This window comes from Natrix helvetica, assembly GCF_964273705.1.
Source record: "Natrix helvetica genome assembly, chromosome: 2".
Lineage (NCBI taxonomy): Eukaryota > Metazoa > Chordata > Lepidosauria > Squamata > Natricidae > Natrix > Natrix helvetica.
The window spans coordinates 194,927,230-194,945,038 of NC_138552.1; the positions used below are offsets into that span (position 1 = coordinate 194,927,230).

A 17,809-nucleotide genomic window follows, 5' to 3' on the forward strand; every position below is an offset into this window, starting at 1 on the left:
AAGATGGAGCCATCTTTCTTTGGTGCCAGTGGGTACAATAGGCCAGCGGTGGATAAACAACACCCATAGAATCAGAAGAAAGGATGATCGACTGATCACTGCATATGGCACCCTCTTATTCCCTCCTTATATCCCTTCTCTATCCCCTCCCTCTCCTTTTCATTTTGGCAGGATTTGAAATTTGGCTGAAAACATGTGGACATCCTCGGCAAACTTCTTGATGTCATCCAGTCCTAGGATAAATGGTTAAAGTTCAACATTCAAGATCTGAGTGCTGCCATAGGGTGGGGTGAGCTCTAGTCCTATGCTCCAGCTCCTTCTGGGGACATGAAAGGAGCCCCCAATTGGGCACCCTCCAGGCAACAGTGATGCCATTGGTTAATCCCTTCAACCCAGAAGCATCTTGATGCTTCTGGCATGGGTACGATGCAATTACCCAAACTTGATAACATCAATAGTGCAGAATCATCAGTGCAGAACGTACTTCTAGTGCAAGCTCATAGAGCACTCAGATATATTTTTAAATGTGAAAATACTTTTCCCGTTAAAAAGAAGCAAATTGTACTATGGATTATGCCTTCCTGATTTGTTATTGCAACAAAGTTGTTGTTACAGTATGTTCCCTTTACGGTTGATTTGGGTTGATTTAGAATGATGTTAACATGGTTCCATGTTATTTTTTTGCAGTTCGCCTGGTGCGCCAATTGCGCCCCCTACTGGACCGGGATGCCTTGCGCACAGTCACTCATGCGCTGGTGACGTCTCGCTTGGACTACTGTAACGCTCTCTACATGGGGCTTCCCTTGAAATGCACCCGGAGGCTGCAGTTGGTCCAGAACGCAGCCGCGCGGGTAATTATGGGGAGTACTAGGTACTCCCACGTGACACCGCTCCTGCGCGAGCTGCACTGGCTTCCTGTGGTCTATCGGGTGCGTTTCAAGGTTTTGATAACTATCTTTAAAGCGCTCCATGGCTTAGGACCTAGTTACTTGCGGGATCGTATTCTGCTCCATACATCCCTGCGACCAATCCGCTCGCACAGAGAGGGCCTCCTCCAGGTGCCGTCCACCAGACAGTGTCGAGGGGCGGCGCCTAGGAGTAGAGCCTTCTCTGTGGCGGGCCCAGCCCTGTGGAATGACCTCCCCCCGGATATTAGGAATACCTCTGACCTCCGCTCCTTCCGTATTAAGCTTAAGACCCACCTATTCCAAGCAGCTGGCCTGGCTCAACTTTGATTTAACCATATCGCTCCTGACGGGTTTTTAACTGGGTATTTTAATTACATTTAATTTCTAGGGGTTTTAAATACAGTATTTTAATTGTTTTTATCAATCGATCTCCTCCTTATGTATGTATGTATGTTTTAGTGTACCTTTGTTATATGTTTGTTTTGTTTACATATTTATTTCGAATGTTTCGTTGTACGCCGCCCCGAGTCCTTCGGGAGAGGGTGCGGCTAAGAAATAAATATATTATTATTATTATTATTAATGTCAATCTGAATTCATGTTGGTGAGAAAAAAGGCAATGTATTAGTTTTTAAAATTAAAAATGAAGAAGAAGAAGAAAAATAAAAGAACATAAATGTGGGATCCTTGGTGCTCTCTGACCTTGATTTTTTTTCTTGCATATATTTCATTACCAAACTAGGTAACACCATCAGTGAAGAATCCTTCACTGATGAAGCATCAGTGTAGAACATAAAATCTAGAGCAGGGGTGTCAAACTCACGGCCCGCGGGCCAGGTGCATCACGCGCTGGCCACAACCACCCCCATTTTAGGAAGGGGAAAAAGTTGTGATACGTCACGTGACGACAACATGCTGATGCGAGTTTGACACCCCTGATCTAGAGTATTAACATTGATTTATGTTCACATATGAATAATGCACAGTTCATTAAATTAGGATTTATTCATCAAAACATCTTGCAAAAAAATGTAAGCAAAAAATGTGCTCAGTTGGGTTCAATTCAGTGCTTTTTCCAGGGCTTTGTCTATCTGTTGAAGCTGTTTGTCGCCTTGACTTTTTCTTACCTTCAAGACAAATTACTTCAATTGCAGAATTGAGAAAAAGTAGCATTCTTGTCTTTTCTTAAAGTAGTTGCCTAACAAACTCTCCACAAGGTGTCCAGGCTACACTTACTCCTTGACTTCTTATTAGACTAGCAGTTTTTCATGAGCATCCAGTTTTAATTAGATGGCTGAAGAAATCGGTCAGTCCTGGCATACTCTGATTGTTGCTGGTTACAGAGTATTTCTCTGCTCCCTCCACTTAAGACATCTACTATATTTTTCCTAAACTACAGGCTAATAATAATAGATTTGATTCCTTGAAACGGTTGTCATGCCTTTGCTGATTGCACAATTACTGATTGGATAAAAGGGCCATAAGAATTTAGGCAGCTCATACAGTCAGTTACTGAATTTGCAGAATCCTCAAATCCCCCATTGTGTAACTGAAAAACAATAGGAAACTTCACAAGGAAGGACATTCAGGCACTGGCAGCCCCATGACTGATGTTTTTGGTAGCAAAATGAAAATATATTGCAACCATCAACAATAAGAGATGCCAGTGCCTGAATATACTTACTTGTGAGGCTCCTGCTTGTCTTTCAGATACATAGGTGGGATTTGGAACAGTAACCAGGTGAACCACAATTTTCAGAAAATGAAATTTTATTTGAAAAGCAAAAAATGATTTTTTAAGAAAAAAATCAGCTTTGGAAATAATAATTTGACCGTAGTCTTCTATTCTGTTTTAGTTGTTTCTATTTTTATGCCAGTCTTGCAGCTTCCAGATGTCAAATCTCCAAATCTGTTTTTTGGGTGCTATCAGGCATCTGGTCTGATGTTGGTCAAGGAGATATACCTTGCTTTTCATTTTTATTTATTTATATAAGGCAATTCACTGTTTTGTAAAATTGTAGATGGTCTAATGAAGATACTGATTAAAATAATTTTTGGATCTTTCCTTTCCTTTCAGGCAATGTAACTACTTTTGCTTTTTCAGAATGAAGGTGGCTAAAGTTGACACAGGTAGTCTTCAACTTACGAGCACCTTTGGGCAAAAAGTTCTGTTATTAAGTGAGACATTTGTTAAGTGAGTTCTGCCTTATTTTACGATCTTCTTTGACACAGTTGTTAAGTGAATCACTGCAGTTAATGAGTTAATAACTTCGTTGTTAACTAGTTTCCCCATTGACTTTGCTTATCAGAAGGCGATAAAAGGGGATTGCGTGACCTTGGGACTGTCACATTTTTCAGTGCTGTTGTGACTTTGAATGGTCACTAAACAAACGGTTGTAAGTCGAGGACCACCTTTATTGCCACTTTTAATGCGTCCTGGTTCAATTTAATTTTTTTCTTTTTAAGTTAGTGTGCTAATGATTGGAAACACAAAGGATCCAGCTGGAACAGCAGACCTTTTCCGTTATAACTGTTCATTTTTGGGGGAGGGAGACAAGTGTCAAAATACAATAGGCAAGTAGAAACATCAAAACCCCACAACTCCCACAGCATTTCTTCTTTCCAGTTTTCTTAGGCAAGTCATCAGGCAAACAGATAATACTATATGAATTTTATGACATGTTCCTGAGATTTATTAGCTTTAAGTACCTAATAAACAGTCAAGATAAAGAAGCTTCAAGAGTAACCATGCTGTGTAATTGCTGAGGAACCTGGAATGAAGTCCTTGTTAAAGTACTTTTAATTCATAAGCCTTTCATACATTTGATATCAGATTTAATAGATGCCTTCATAAAAGAAGCTCCTATGTATCTCTTGGGCTTAGACCAGAGCTAGAACTTTTATTTCTATACAATGAGCCTTGGCAGTTGTTTTTCTTCTACTTTTTTCTTTTTGTTTTGTTTTGGGTACAATACATTCTCTGACATGTGGCTGTCTTTCCCAGGTTAAAATGTACTTGCTGTGAGACCATGTGCTGTAACTTTGCAAATAAATCAGATGTTGCCAGCAGATTAGTTTATGGACTTTTTCTTTTCCTCCCTTAATGCAGGGACTTTGCCTGGAGATGAGGTGCTAAGTGGAAGCCTTTACACCTTTTCCTTGTACCTTTTTAATTGGTTGCTATGGAGACCAAGGAAGAAAAAAAAGAACGAAAGCAAAGCTACTTTGCACGGTAAGGATGTTTTGTTCGTTTGTTCGTTTGTTTTATTGGATTTATATGCCGCCCTTCTCCCAAAGGACTCAGGGCGGCGTACAACATTAAAAAACACATATCACAAAAGTTAAAAGGAAATTAGATAAATATCCAAAAAAACAAACCCAATTAATATGACAATAACATTTAAAAAATTAGATAAAATTTGTAGGTGGGAATGTAATTTTGTTTCAGTTGACTCTTAAGTATGAACGTTCATCTCCCCCTCCACTCGCCCTGTTTGCTTTGCCTATCATGATGTTCTAACTTCAGTTCCTGGAAAAAGTGCTAGATAGGGTTTTGTCTATGATACCTTATGTCTGTATAATATAAAGCACACTGACGTTTCTTTCCTTTAATGTATATGGCCTATTGGGGCATCCCACTGAACGTAGAGTCAAGTTGCTGCAAATTTATTTTATTTTAATAGCAGTGTGATGGATTCAAAACTTCATTATTGGTCTATTCTATTATTTATCTGAAATAAGTTCCATTAGGTTTATTGAGGTATATTCTCAGGTAAGAGGATACGTTATTGCTGTTCAGTGATGCAAAGCACAGGTCTTCTGTACAAAATTGGGCAACACACAAAGCAAATGATTACTTAGTTCCCAAAGCCTTTATCAGTGTTTAACATGATTTTGCAAGAGATTTACATCTGTTTTATAAACAGAAATTGTCACGCTTGAAGTCAAATGTTCTAATCCTATAAATTCTATTTTTAGAATTAATAACTCAGATGCTACATTATTACAATTGCTGTTATTATTATTGTCCATATAAAACATCCAGAAATGAAAATACTATAGATAATTTTTTTTCTACAAAATTTAGAATATTAATAGAATATTATTATTTTTCATTAGAGATACAGTATTAGCTGGGGAAAGCCTCTATTATTCACATCAGTGGTTGATATATTTCATTAAAATATTTGTTTCCATGTCATCATGCTTATTACGTTTTGGTTAAATATGCTTAGGACTATGCTGCTGTGTGCCTATAAACACTATTTGGTGTTTACCCAAATTTCCAAAATTCCATTTGGAGGAAATATGACTGCTAGAATTTTAATAGGTTTCAACTCGCTTTTGTAATTCATGAACAATGAATTTTGGTGTTCATTTTTTTTTCTCCAGAAATGCTCAAAAATGATATTCAGCAATTTGGCACATTAAAGTATATTTATATTTAAATAAGATTAATGGCAAAATGGTATTGATTGAAGAATATCCTTCACAGATAGCTATGACAATTATGGTTTGTTTTCTAATCTCGGCCATGTGGTAGAATAAATTGCCATAGAGTTAAGGAAACTCCCTTCTTATTACAGTTTAGGCAACAACTCAGACATCCATGTTTATGAATTGGTTTAGTTGTTTTACCTGTTTTACGTGTTGGGGGATTTTAATTGTTCTAAAATGTATTGACTTGTTGTTTTAATGATTGTTTTAATTGCATTTCTGCTGTTTTATTAGATTGCTGTAAGTCGACGAAATGTGTTAAAGGAATGGATGCAATACAAATACCCTATGTAAATAATAAAGATCTGTTTTTCCCTTTAAACAGATTGTTTTCTTTCATTTGTTTTTGGTATCAATAGGGAAGAAAGGCAGTGAAGATCTGCACCATCTTTAGATTAAATGTCACATATTTTTACAGGCTGTTTAATCACAGGATATTAGTAGAAACAGAAGGAAAATATGTGATTAATGTTGCTGAAAGAATATAGTGGCATTGCATGTAAAAACACAAACTAATGTTGCAAGCATTGAACAGGAACAAAAGAGAAAAACATTAAAAAATTATTCTAGCAAAATTTAAAATACCAAATCAGATGTAGCAGGAATTTTAGATCTTATAAAGGTAAAAGTTTCCCTCACACATACATGCTAGTCATTCCTGACTCTAGGGGCCAGTGCTCATCTCTGTTTCAAAGCCGAAGAGCCAGCGCTGTCCGAAGACGTCTCTGTGGTCATGTGGCTGGCATGACTAAACGCCGAAGGCGTGTTACCTTCCCACTAAAGGTGGTTCCTATTTTTTCTACTTGCATTTTTACATGCTTTCAAACTGCTAGATTGGCAGAAGCTGGGACAAGTAACAGGAGCTCACTCTGTTACACAGTGCTAGGGATTCGAACCGCCGAACTGCCAACCTTTCTGATCGACAAGCTCAGCCTTAGCCACTGAGCCACCCTTAGATCTTATACTGGATGGTAAATTATGGACTCCATATTTCATCTACCCCTCATTACGGTTGCAAGCAAATCTGAACAAACAATTAAGGATGGGAGAACTACATTTCTTTCTTTTCATATATTTGCCCTGCAGGCCATAGTTGGAAGTTCTTACAAATTTTATCTGTTATCCAGGAGATTTTACAGTATCCTTCCCCTGCAAGTTGGCCATATTTAGAATGTCCTTAGATAAATCTGTATTTGTTTTAATTTTTTTATGTTTTATTGCATGCCATTAATTTCGGTCCCACCACAAATTAAAAACTTTTGGTAGCATATAACAACAGGTTAAAAAAATCTCTAGTATACTATATAGGTGCTGAAGACATGGTTCTGCCAGTGGGGCTGAGGAACCCAGAAAGGGATGGAGCCCATTAAAAGGCTCGCATTAATATGTGCTGTCGTCAGGGTGCTGGTGGGTGGATGGGTTATTATTTTATTATTTTATTTTATTGTTCTTATTTTTACATTATGTTTTTATATTCGTTTAAGCCGCTTTGAGTTGCCATGGGTGAGGGTTTTTAATAAATAAATAAATAAATATGCTTAAGAACATTCATGGTGCTAATGATCATAATGACAGGCAATCATGTGAGAGCCAGTTTAGTGAAGTGTAATATAGTGGTTAATGTGCTGCCCTAGAAATAAGAAGAGTTCTGATCCTGCATTAGGCGTAAAAGCTGGCCGGATGACTTTGTGCCAATCGTGCTCTTTCAGTCTGACCTACCTCAAATGGTTGTTGATGTGGGAAAAATAGGAGGAAGAAGGATATGTTCATATAATTCAGAATAAAGTCAGTCCTAAAAGCAACCAGAGCTAATACACAATATATCATTGTGATAGTCAAACTAAAACAAACTGTCTGAATGAGCTTTATCTTTTACATCTTCCAAAATATGGTTTATGTCGAGACAAGTCTAATCTCTAAGGAAAGGCTGTTCCATAGCATAGAAGTACTACTGAAAAACTCTACTTCCAATCCTTATAGTACTTTGTGCTAGTGGAGGGATCACCTAATTATAAGTAACCATATTTTAAATGTTGTGTGCACTTCTAATTATTGATCTTGAAACAAACAAAAATATTGCAGAGCTAGAGTGACTAGGTGCTTCAGAAAAGGTGTTTTGGAACATGTAGGGGCATGAGTGCATTCCTGCTAAAAATTAATGAAAATAGCTGCATCTTTTTCCAGTTTTGTATGGGGAGTTCCTAATATATCAGTCATGGAAACAGATATGGCTGTTTTAATGAGTCACAGACAGGTATTCCCATGCATTCTGAAATACCTATTGCAATGTTCATCCAATCCATTATTCAGCTGCAATAAAATACTACCGGGGATAGAATACTAATCATCTTATCTTTGCTATTTTACATTTCTGGAATGAGTGATTTTGGCATGAGAACCATGTGGTAGTTTAGAATAAAAAATAGCCTTTTGATATTATCAAATATAAGAAGAACATATAGCGGTATAACTAGAAGAGGTTGTAAGGACCAGTTAGGGATAGATTCATCAGCAAGAACTACGTACATGTGATAGCGGATAATTCACCAATATTAAATTGCCATTATTCAACTGTTACCTTTATTCCACTGTTCTTTCCTATATGCTAAGAGTTTGTATTTCTTCCTTTTTTCCCCCTAGTTTGAAAAAAAAGAAGCTTGCTAAACAAAATGCAGATGTGCCACCTGCAAACACCTGTGGAACTCACACCTGTAAAACTCAGACTGGAAAAAGTGATGGGAGTAAAATCATTTTAGAGCAGACAAACAGTTCTCAAGAAAACTACAAGCATTCTGCAGAAAAGGAGGATTATGAGAAAAAAAAGAAAAAGAGCAGTCAACCAAAGGATATTAGGCGAACTGATCTTAAACGATACTACAGCATTGGTGAGTTTAATGCAAGAACTTTGGGATCATCCACGCCAATGTTTTGCCATGATTTCCCCGTCTCAGAAGTTGGAGAAAATTGTTTTGGCATTAATTTGGCATTGTTTTGGCATTAATTGAACTGATCCTCAGAGTGACCCTTAAGACACTTCCATAATAGGGATATGCCATACTTGGTTTTTCGTAATAACTCTTTGTTATTTGTAAGAATAATGTTTGGCATTTTAACTGGCTAAAATTCAGGTCACCAACTATGGAAAAAGCCATTCCAATTGCCATAAAGAATGGTTTATAATATCCAAATATGTTTTTCTATTTTTTTCTCCAATCTCCAGTCTACCCAATGACTACTAGATGGCAGCAAAGTCTCAATCTCCCTCCCTCCATCCTACCACATGGCTACCTGTTTTTGTGCACCCCAGATGCAACTATCTCATAAGTTTGCCTAATTCTGAAAGGGAAATAAAACTTTGTATGGATGACTCCATCTTATAGCCAGGCATAAGAACAAGGACAATTAGAAACAAGTGACATGTTTGGAAAAGCTTTAAATAAATTAGGCGATATAATTTGCTATTGGAATTAGATAGCATTTTGCTAGCCTAATTAATATGCTTAGCATATATGTTGCAGAACTACAACTTGACTCTTCAAAAAGGTGTTGTGTCTGGGATACAAACTTGTTAAATATGATAATGTAGATGATGACATTTCTGCTTAACTGAGTGTCTGACAGAAACATAGTAAATTTGTGAATTCTATTTTTTATATTTCATTTTTTAAAAAAAAAATCTGTTTACTTTTGCAATTAAAGCAGCACAGGTTGGAACAGAAAAACATGTAATATTGTGTGGCATCTTAGATTAGGCGTTGCTTGATAAATATCCCAATTTTATCTATAGTTGGTTTCTTATCAGATGCACTAAACTTCCACATGGACTGGATGAGTAATAATAGGTAGAAATCAGATCTAGACAAGTCTAAGGGTTTGGTAGTATCCAGTGACGTACGGTGAGGTTTATGGCTGGTGAGGCATCGATGTCATCACAATCTTTTTATTAAAATGCCTTTGTAATACAGGAGGTTTTAATAAAAGGATCCGCGCCGTTTTGTCCCATCCTTGCGCATTTTGAAGGGGTGGCGGGCAAGAGCATATCGCCAAGGACCATATGCAGTGACCACCAGTGGCCAACAAAAAAAAAAGAGATTGGGGGGAGCAAGGAGCCGAGGAGTTCCTTGTTATATTTTTCACAAGGCAGGACAGTCCCTCTGGGGGGGGGGGGGGGCGGGGAGAGATGATGATGATGACAATTAAGTATCAAAAACCTTTTGAGTTTGGCAATATAATACGTTATCCAAAATTATAAATAATCTTATTTTCAGATGCATTTTTTTGCCATCTGTTATTTTATTTTTAAAAATCAGACTTGCTTCCAATTTGTGCCTTCTGGCAAAGTGCAGTTTTCTTGGCAAGAGATCTATCTTGCCATTGCTTTCGTCATAGGTCTGAGAAAGTTAGTTTCTTTCTTTCTTTCTTTCTTTCTTTCTTTCTTTCTTTCTTTCTTTCTTTCTTTCTTTCCTCTTCCTTTCTTTCCCCCTGATTTGTTTCCCTCTCTTTTCCCTCTCTCCCATTCTCTCCTTCCAGCTCTCTTTCATTTCTCTCTCTCTCTCTCTCTCTCTTTCTCCCCTTTTCTCTTTCATCTCTTTCTTGCGCGTGCAAGCAGAATTCCCCAGAATCACGGTGGCTGGGACAGCAACTCCTTCTGCTGCGCTGTGAAGAAGAGCCACACTGTGCAGGAGACTCCTCTGCGCTAGACTCAGGTCAGCGCGAGCCACGGTCCCCTTCATGTTTTCTCAGGAAGAAGGGGAATGGGACAGTGTGTGCAGGAGACTCCTTAGCGCTAGGCTCAGGTCAGCGCGAGCCACGGTCCCATTCCCCTCCTTCCTGAGCCAACATGAAGGGGACTGCGGCTTGCGCTGACCTGAGTCTAGCGCTAAGGAGTCTCCTGCACACGCTGTCCCATTGCCCTCCTTCCTGAGTCAACATGAAGGGGACCGCGGTTCGCCCTAACCTGAGTCTAGCGCTAAGGAGTCTCCTGCATACGCTGTCCCATTCCCCTCCTTCGTGAGCCAACATGAAGGGGACCGCGGCTCGCACTAACCTGAGTCTAACGCTAAGGAGTCTCCTGCACATGCTGTCCCATTCCCCTCCTTCCTGAGCCAACATGAAGGGGATCACGGCTCGCGCTGACCTGAGTCTAGCGCTGAGGAGTCTCCTGCACAGCGTGGCTCTTCTCCACAGCGCAGCGGAAGGAGTTGCTGTCCCCGCCACCGTGATCCTGGGGTATTTTGCTTTCACGTGCAAGAAAGAGATGAAAGAGAAAAGGGGAGAAAGAGAGAGAGATAGAGAGAAATGAAAGAGAGCTGGAAGGAGAGAATGGGAGAGAGGGAAAAGAGAGGGAAACAAATCAGCGCTAAAAGCCACTCCCGTCCTTCCTCCCTTCCTCTCCACAACCTTCCCCCTGAAAGCTTTTTCCAAAATAATAGCAGCAGCCATTTCATCTCCACCAAAGTAGATACATACACATATGCATGCGCCCCCCCCCACATAGACGCACGCACACCAAACAATAGAATAAAATAAAATAAAATAAATGGCAGAAATGGAGAAAGAAGTGAGACCTCCAGAAAATAAAAGAAGCAGGAAGCTGTCTCATCCTGTAAAGGGAAATCAATGAAGAGATGAAGGTACATCTCTGTGCTCCTCCTTTATTGTCACTGTATCGCAAGCGAGAAGGGAAGAAAAAGGGAAGAGTTGAGTCACAGGAAGAATGAGCGCCCTCTACCATGAGGCAGGAGAACTGCCGCCTCACCTACCTCGGGATTTTTTAGGCTTTTATCCCTCGCTTAACTCTGCTCGAGGGATCATAAAACACCTAAAAAGTCAGACTAGATGTGGCATGCAGTTCTCCTGCCTCATAGTAGAGGGCGCTTTTTTAGAGGCTTTTTTAAACAGGCAGTCATTCACGAGGCAGCAGCTAGCTATAATAAATAATAAATTTGAATTTATTAGCCGCTCCCTTTCCAGGCAGGACTCGGGGCGGCGTACAATGGGCATATAGGACATAGAAACATGTGTACAAACACATAAACACATAAGCATACAAAAATACAGAGACACACATGCACGGAGGAGGTAACCAATTACAACATTTAGACAGTTAAAATCCCCATTAAAATACCCCAATTGTAAAAGACCCAATGTACAATTAAAATTTAAAATTTAAAAAGACAGTCAGGAGGAGTGAGAAAAATTACGGTTGAGCCAGGCCAGATAATTGAAAGAGGTGGGTCTTCAGCTGTACACGGAAGGAGCGGAGGTCGGAAGTAATCCTGATGTCACGGGGGAGGTCATTCCACAGGGCTGGGCCCATCACAGAGAAGGCTCTGCTCCTGGGTGTCGCCCCCCGACACTGTTTGGCGGACGGCACCCGGAGAAGTCCCTCTCTGTGTGAGCGAATTGGTCGCAGGGATGTGTGGGGCAGGATGCGATCCTGCATGTAACTAGGCCCTGTGCCATGAAGCGCTTTAAAGATCATAATCAAAACCTTGAAACGCACTTGGTAGACCACAGGAAGCCAGTGCAGCTCGCGCAGGAGAGGTGTTACAGGGGAGTATCTAGTCCTCCCCATAATCACCCGCGCGGCCGCGTTCTGGACCAACTGCAGTCTCCGAGTGCATCTCAAGGGAAGCCCCATGTAGAGAGCATTGCAGTAGTCCAGGCGAGACGTCACTAGCGCATGGGTGACTGTGCGTAGGGCATCCCGGTCCAATAAGGGGCGCAATTGGCGCATCAGGCGGACCTGATGGAACGCCCCCCTTGCCACAGCTGTTACATGGTCATCCATGGACAGCCGGGCATCTAGGAGGACGCCCAAATTGCGCACCTGTTCCATGGGGGCTAGTTGCACGCCCCCGATGGCCAGAGATGGAAGCACCTGGTTGAACCGGGAGGCCGGAAGCCACAGCCACTCCGTCTTGGAAGGGTTGAGTTTTAGCTGGCCTCACCTCAGCACTTGCCTTTTTTCCTTTTACATTTTTTTTCTTTTCATGATGAGAGCGGTGAGGCTGTGCCCCCCCTGCCCCCCCGAATGCACGTCATTGGTAGTATCTGAGGAGGCATTTCCTATCCCAAACAGATGTATTCTCCTCAAGTCTGCACTTTAGGAATTCTGTCCCTGAGTGTTTAAGTCAATATGGGGATTGCCATGTTGCTTTTATGTGTGAATAATTTCTGCATCCTTTCTTGATGAGAGCTATTCTGGCTACAGCTACCCATATATTGTAATCTTCCAGCTAGATTATTGTAATGAGATGTATAAGAGAATGGCATTAAAACCTGTCCAAAAACTGCAGGATGTTTAAAGTGCAGCAACAGCCGTTACCAAGGTTGCATATAACATCGGGTTAAATTGTACTGGCACCCAGTTGCCTTCTAAGCCAAATTATATCAAAAGCTTATTTGTATCAAAAACAATCATAGTTGTTTTTCATAATATCAAATTTCTGCATCCTTTCTTTTGCTGTTTAAACCCTCATAAATAATTGTTATTTTATCCTGTGCCTTATGCAATTGATAGGCCAGCAATTTATCTGATTTATTGCTTTTTCCAAAGTATGTGTGGTAAGTTAAACTTCATGTAGATCTTATTTATATCCAGTAAATGTAGTTGATTTCCATATTGCTTTATCTTTTGTTCTAAATCTGAAATTGAGTTACGTTTATGTGTTGAATTGTTTCAAATGATTCAGTAATGTATCTTTCTGTTTTTGTATGGCTTTATTTCTATTTGATGAAAATGAGATAAATAACACTTTCACGAATGCTAGAGTAGCAATCCATATTGTAGGTATGGGAATATACATAGAGATATATAAAAATAGATGTTTATATATAAATATACAGATACATACTTTTTTTGAAAATTGTTTACAGAGTTAAAAGTTTCAGAAAAATAAAGGCTTTAGAAACGTGAAAAACTACAAAAGGAAAGATAAGATAGGAAAGAAAGAAAAAAAGTGAATGATGCTAGAGATTTAGAAAAAAGAAAGAAAAGGAATATTTAAATAAGTGATTTTTGATCTTCTTTGAAGCATAATTAATACTTTTTCCATTCTCCCAAACGGAGACATTAGAGGTTAAGCTGATTTGGAAGAAGCTCTTTAATTCTTAGTAAGAGTACCATTTAACAGTTATAATAGTATTATAATTGTTCTTTTGTTCTTCTACCTAGTCTTAACAGTTACTGGATTATGATCTGTATACGTAAATAGGAGTTGCCACTTCACATCTGCAAAACTGATTATCAATGAGTTAATGTTGAATTCATTTTTAAAATTCCAATAGTACTGGATTGGTGCCAGTGAGCTAGAATTTCCTCCTTAGTATGTCTGTACAGAATATGTTCTATTTTCTAATACAAGAATCAGAATATGTTCAGAATACGTTCTATTTTCATTCTTCAGCTTTCCCTCCACAGTAGCCACACCAATTTTGCTTTTAATTGTTTTCCACATTTATTTTTCATTTGCTCTAATGTTATGATTGTTTTGATGCGCATTCATGGTATTTGTATTATTGGGTGGCTTATTCTTGATATTGATTGTTATTTATTGGTTTGACTGGCCAATTATCTCCCTAATCTAACATTGGAGAGCCTTTGAAAATATAATAACAAGGAATTTTATCTGGCTGGTGCATTATAGGAAGGCACACATTTTAATCACGATTTGTTCACTAATCCAAAATGTCTAGATTGTTACGTATAAATAAACCTCAGAGTTTAAGTTCACCTCTTGGACTAAGCTGCAGACAAATTACTCTGTAGCTTACAATAATACGATGTTGAAGTCTTTGCACCAATATTTCCTTAGTCTTCTGTTCCTCTGGTGAAGAGCTTTAAATCAACGCAGTAGGCTTCCTGTTTCTATTCCTTCCTTATTTACCTCCAAGAAATTTGATACCCATCCCAGGAGAAATTTGGCTCTTGGCCTCATACCACCTGCCCTCTATTATCCCTGGTAGGCTTCTGTTTAATTTTTCTGGATTCAGTAGAGAGGGTCTGGCATCCTGGCTGCATACTTCACTCTGTACATTCTGAAACTTGTTCCTCTCCTCCCGTGTTGTGAATGGCCATAGGGATAATGGGATATGTATAGAAGTAAAAATGGACTGATATTGTTTTTGAACTTTCTCCATATTGTCATCTCCTCCTCCTCCTCCTCTTTTTCTCTTCGTCCTCCTCCTAATTAGGGTTACTAATTAGTCACATAATTTGCTTAGGGAACTACAAATCATTTCAGTCACTTTTGTCTCTTTCTACCATCTCATATTTTAATGTGAGTTGTTAATGTCTAAATGTACTTGCAACCAAGTACTTTACACATCCCACTGGATAGCATTTTCTCCAAGATGTGGAGATTTTATGTTATGATCCCTTTTAGGAGAAAGCTGTACTTGAATATTGTCATGAAGATAACAATGAATTCTGCAGCATCTAAAGCTATCAGCGATACATTGGTGTAACACCTTAATGGAAGAGACTTGGTTTTGAATGAATACGCTTTAGTGCAGTGGGTCTCAACTCTCCTAATTCTGCGACCCTTTAATACAGTTCCTCATGTTGTGGTGACCCCCAAACCATAAATAATTTTATGTTTTCCGTATTTTTTTGAAAATATGTGTTTTCTGATGGTCTTAGGCGACCCCTGTGAAAGAGTCGTTCGACCCCCAAAGGGGTCCCGACCCACAGGTTGAAAACCACTGCTTTAGTGTGATTATGGCATGTGCAATCATGGACTGGAATCCACTTCATCAAAGTCATGCGACATTGGTTGTTAGGGGCATCAATTTTGTGTGTTGGTATATGCATATACACCAAAATATGTAGAAAAAAATCTCTGTGGGTTAAAAGAAATTCATGGTGACCTTGAATGCAGAGCTCAAATCTATACAAAATAACTCACAATAACAGGAATAAGTGATTCTATAATTTTGCAAATCTTTTTGTGCTACTTTAAGAATTGCTGCAGAAAAGGTTTTTTGAGTCCTGTGAGATTTTGCACTAATTTAGTACAGGGTAATCTAAAATCAAGAATTAGGCTTGGTTGCATTCATTTTCAAAAGATGCCAAAAGTGTAGAACAGGTGGAGGATAAAAACTGATCTTGCTGAAACAGCTAATTGTGATCTATTCCAGCTTGCAAACTGTTAGAATGCAATCCATCCTAAGATAAACAAGCATGCAGCGTAAGTGAAATTTAGCTTTGATAAGCAGCACTTTTGGTGCTGCTTATTGGACAGCTTGGCAGCATTGGAGAACACAGGTCTGTCCAACAATGGGTTAAGCTTGAAGAGAGGAACTACTAAAGCATAAATACATGTCTCATATTTTTTCTGTCGACATGCAAAATAATAGTATATAATACAATAGATCATATAGATATATTTGTTAGTGTTCTTTTTTCTTTTTTTGGACTCTACAATTTCTTTATTATTTATTTCTCTAAAATAAAGTTTGGTGTAGAGATAGTTTAGAAACCAGGAGATTGTGAGCTCTATTCTTGATGGTTGGTTGGTTGCCCAGAAGGCTGGGTGGGTGTCTTTGGGTAGTCTCTCTCAGCCTAACCCACCTCACAAGGTTTTTGTTGTGGGGAAAATAGGAGGAGGAAGGTGTGGTGGATATATTAGCCACCTCGACTTGCTCAGAAAATGAAAAAGGTTGGATAAAAGAATCAGTTTGCTCTAGAGATTAAGGTACCACTGTATCTCAGCTCAATCCACCTCACAGAGTTGTGGAGAAAATAGGAATGTTAAGTATGTTTATGCCTTGAGTTATTTGGAAAAATAATAAAGGCAGGATACAAATTAGATAGATAGATGAATGGCTGAATGGCTGGCTGGCTGGCTGGCTGGCTGGCTGGCTGGCTGGCTGGCTGGAGAATAGATAGACAGACAGACAGACAGACAGACAGACAGACAGACATCTAATGAAATAAAATATATTTAAGTGATTAGTGCTGCTTTTGTGATTGGAAGAGAATCAAACTTTCACCTGCTTTTAGCTTACAAAAATATATGTTCAATATTCTAGACTTCACTTTACAGTTCTATAGTTAGAAAATTGTTGGCTTGTCATGCTGATAACTGAACAGCAAAATATCTTTGTTTGTTCTGATGCTGTTATTCTTATTTCCTGATTCAGACCAAATGGGAAACCATAATTAATTGAAGACTTCCTCTCTGTTTGCCAGGAAGGGAGGAGCTGGAGAATGTTGGCTTGGGTGAAAGCTCTTTCATACCTTTTGAAGCTGAGATGTGATTATCCAGGCTTCCTTAATAATTGTTCTGATTACCTCTCAAACAACTTTTTGGTGTGCCTGTTTGGCTGTGAGTTGAAAGCAAAAGAGAGCTGTTTTAATACTACCACACTTTACATTAGATCAGATCTGGGCATTAATGGTCGCTGGCCCACATCTGGCCCTTTAGCTATCCCTATCTGACCCTCTTGAAATCAATTCAAATTATAAATCAGATATAAATAAATGAGTCTCAGAGGGTGGGAGAAGAAGCTAAGCCAGGTCCAGCTCTATGCACTCCCCATGCACTCCTTCAATCAACTGGAGGTTGTGGGAGGGTGAGTAGAGAATGTGCTTTTCTACACCTACACAGCCCTCACCCCTGACCTGGAGCAGCCTGAGGAGATGATGACAGTGGTCATCGCATAAGGAGACCTGGGTTCAGTCACCCACTGCTCCTTCGGTCTAAGAGTGGCCTTGCAGGTGGAGCATAGCCGGGAACCATTGGTTCAGCCCAGTGGTGAAATTCAATTTTTTTACTACCGGTTCTGTGGGTGTGGCTTGGTGGGTGTGGTAGGGCCTGGATATTGCAAAATCTCCAATCCCACTCCACCCCGGGGCCAGTCAGAGGTGGTATTTACCGGTTCTCTGAACTACTCAAAATTTTCCCAACTTGTTCTCCAGAACCTGCTGAATTTTTCCCCTAGTAAAAGTTGGCTAAAGCTGGCCTAAAAAGTTGGCTTTTCCAGCAAGCCGGCCTGGCCTGTTAATGTTTATCTCATTTTTTAAATGTATTGTCCTATAAATTGGGTTTGTTTTTTGGGATATGTATTTAATTTTTTTTAACTTTCGGGATGTGTGTTTTTTAATGTTGTACGCCGCCCTGAGTCCTTTGGGAGAAGGGCGGCATATAAATCCAATAAAACAAACAAACAAACAACAAACTAGTAAAATTTACCCCCTCCACAACAGTCCAGTTCCTCATGCGGCCCCTTCGGAAAATTAATTGCAAATCCCTGCATTACACGTATAGATAATATGAGTATCAACTTGTTAATATGCACAGTAATTCCCAAACGAGTACAAACCTCTTTTGTAAGAATTGCCTGAAGCAAAAATCATTGAATTATCCTGTTTCTTTGCTATACGGGAATTAGTCATG

General features: G+C 39.3%; 1 protein-coding gene across 2 annotated transcripts in view; it reads left to right on the forward strand.

Moving 5' to 3' along the window:
* NCOA7 (nuclear receptor coactivator 7) overlaps positions 1-17,809 on the forward strand; it is an 88,300-nt gene that overhangs the window by 15,978 nt on the left and 54,513 nt on the right. For both annotated transcript variants that reach the window (XM_081941792.1, XM_081941791.1), the window contains exons 2-3: positions 4,018-4,140; positions 8,046-8,290. In XM_081941792.1, the coding sequence (XP_081797918.1) occupies positions 4,091-4,140; positions 8,046-8,290 (295 nt within the window). In that variant the 5' untranslated portion in view covers positions 4,018-4,090. The remainder of the gene's footprint in view (positions 1-4,017; positions 4,141-8,045; positions 8,291-17,809) is intronic.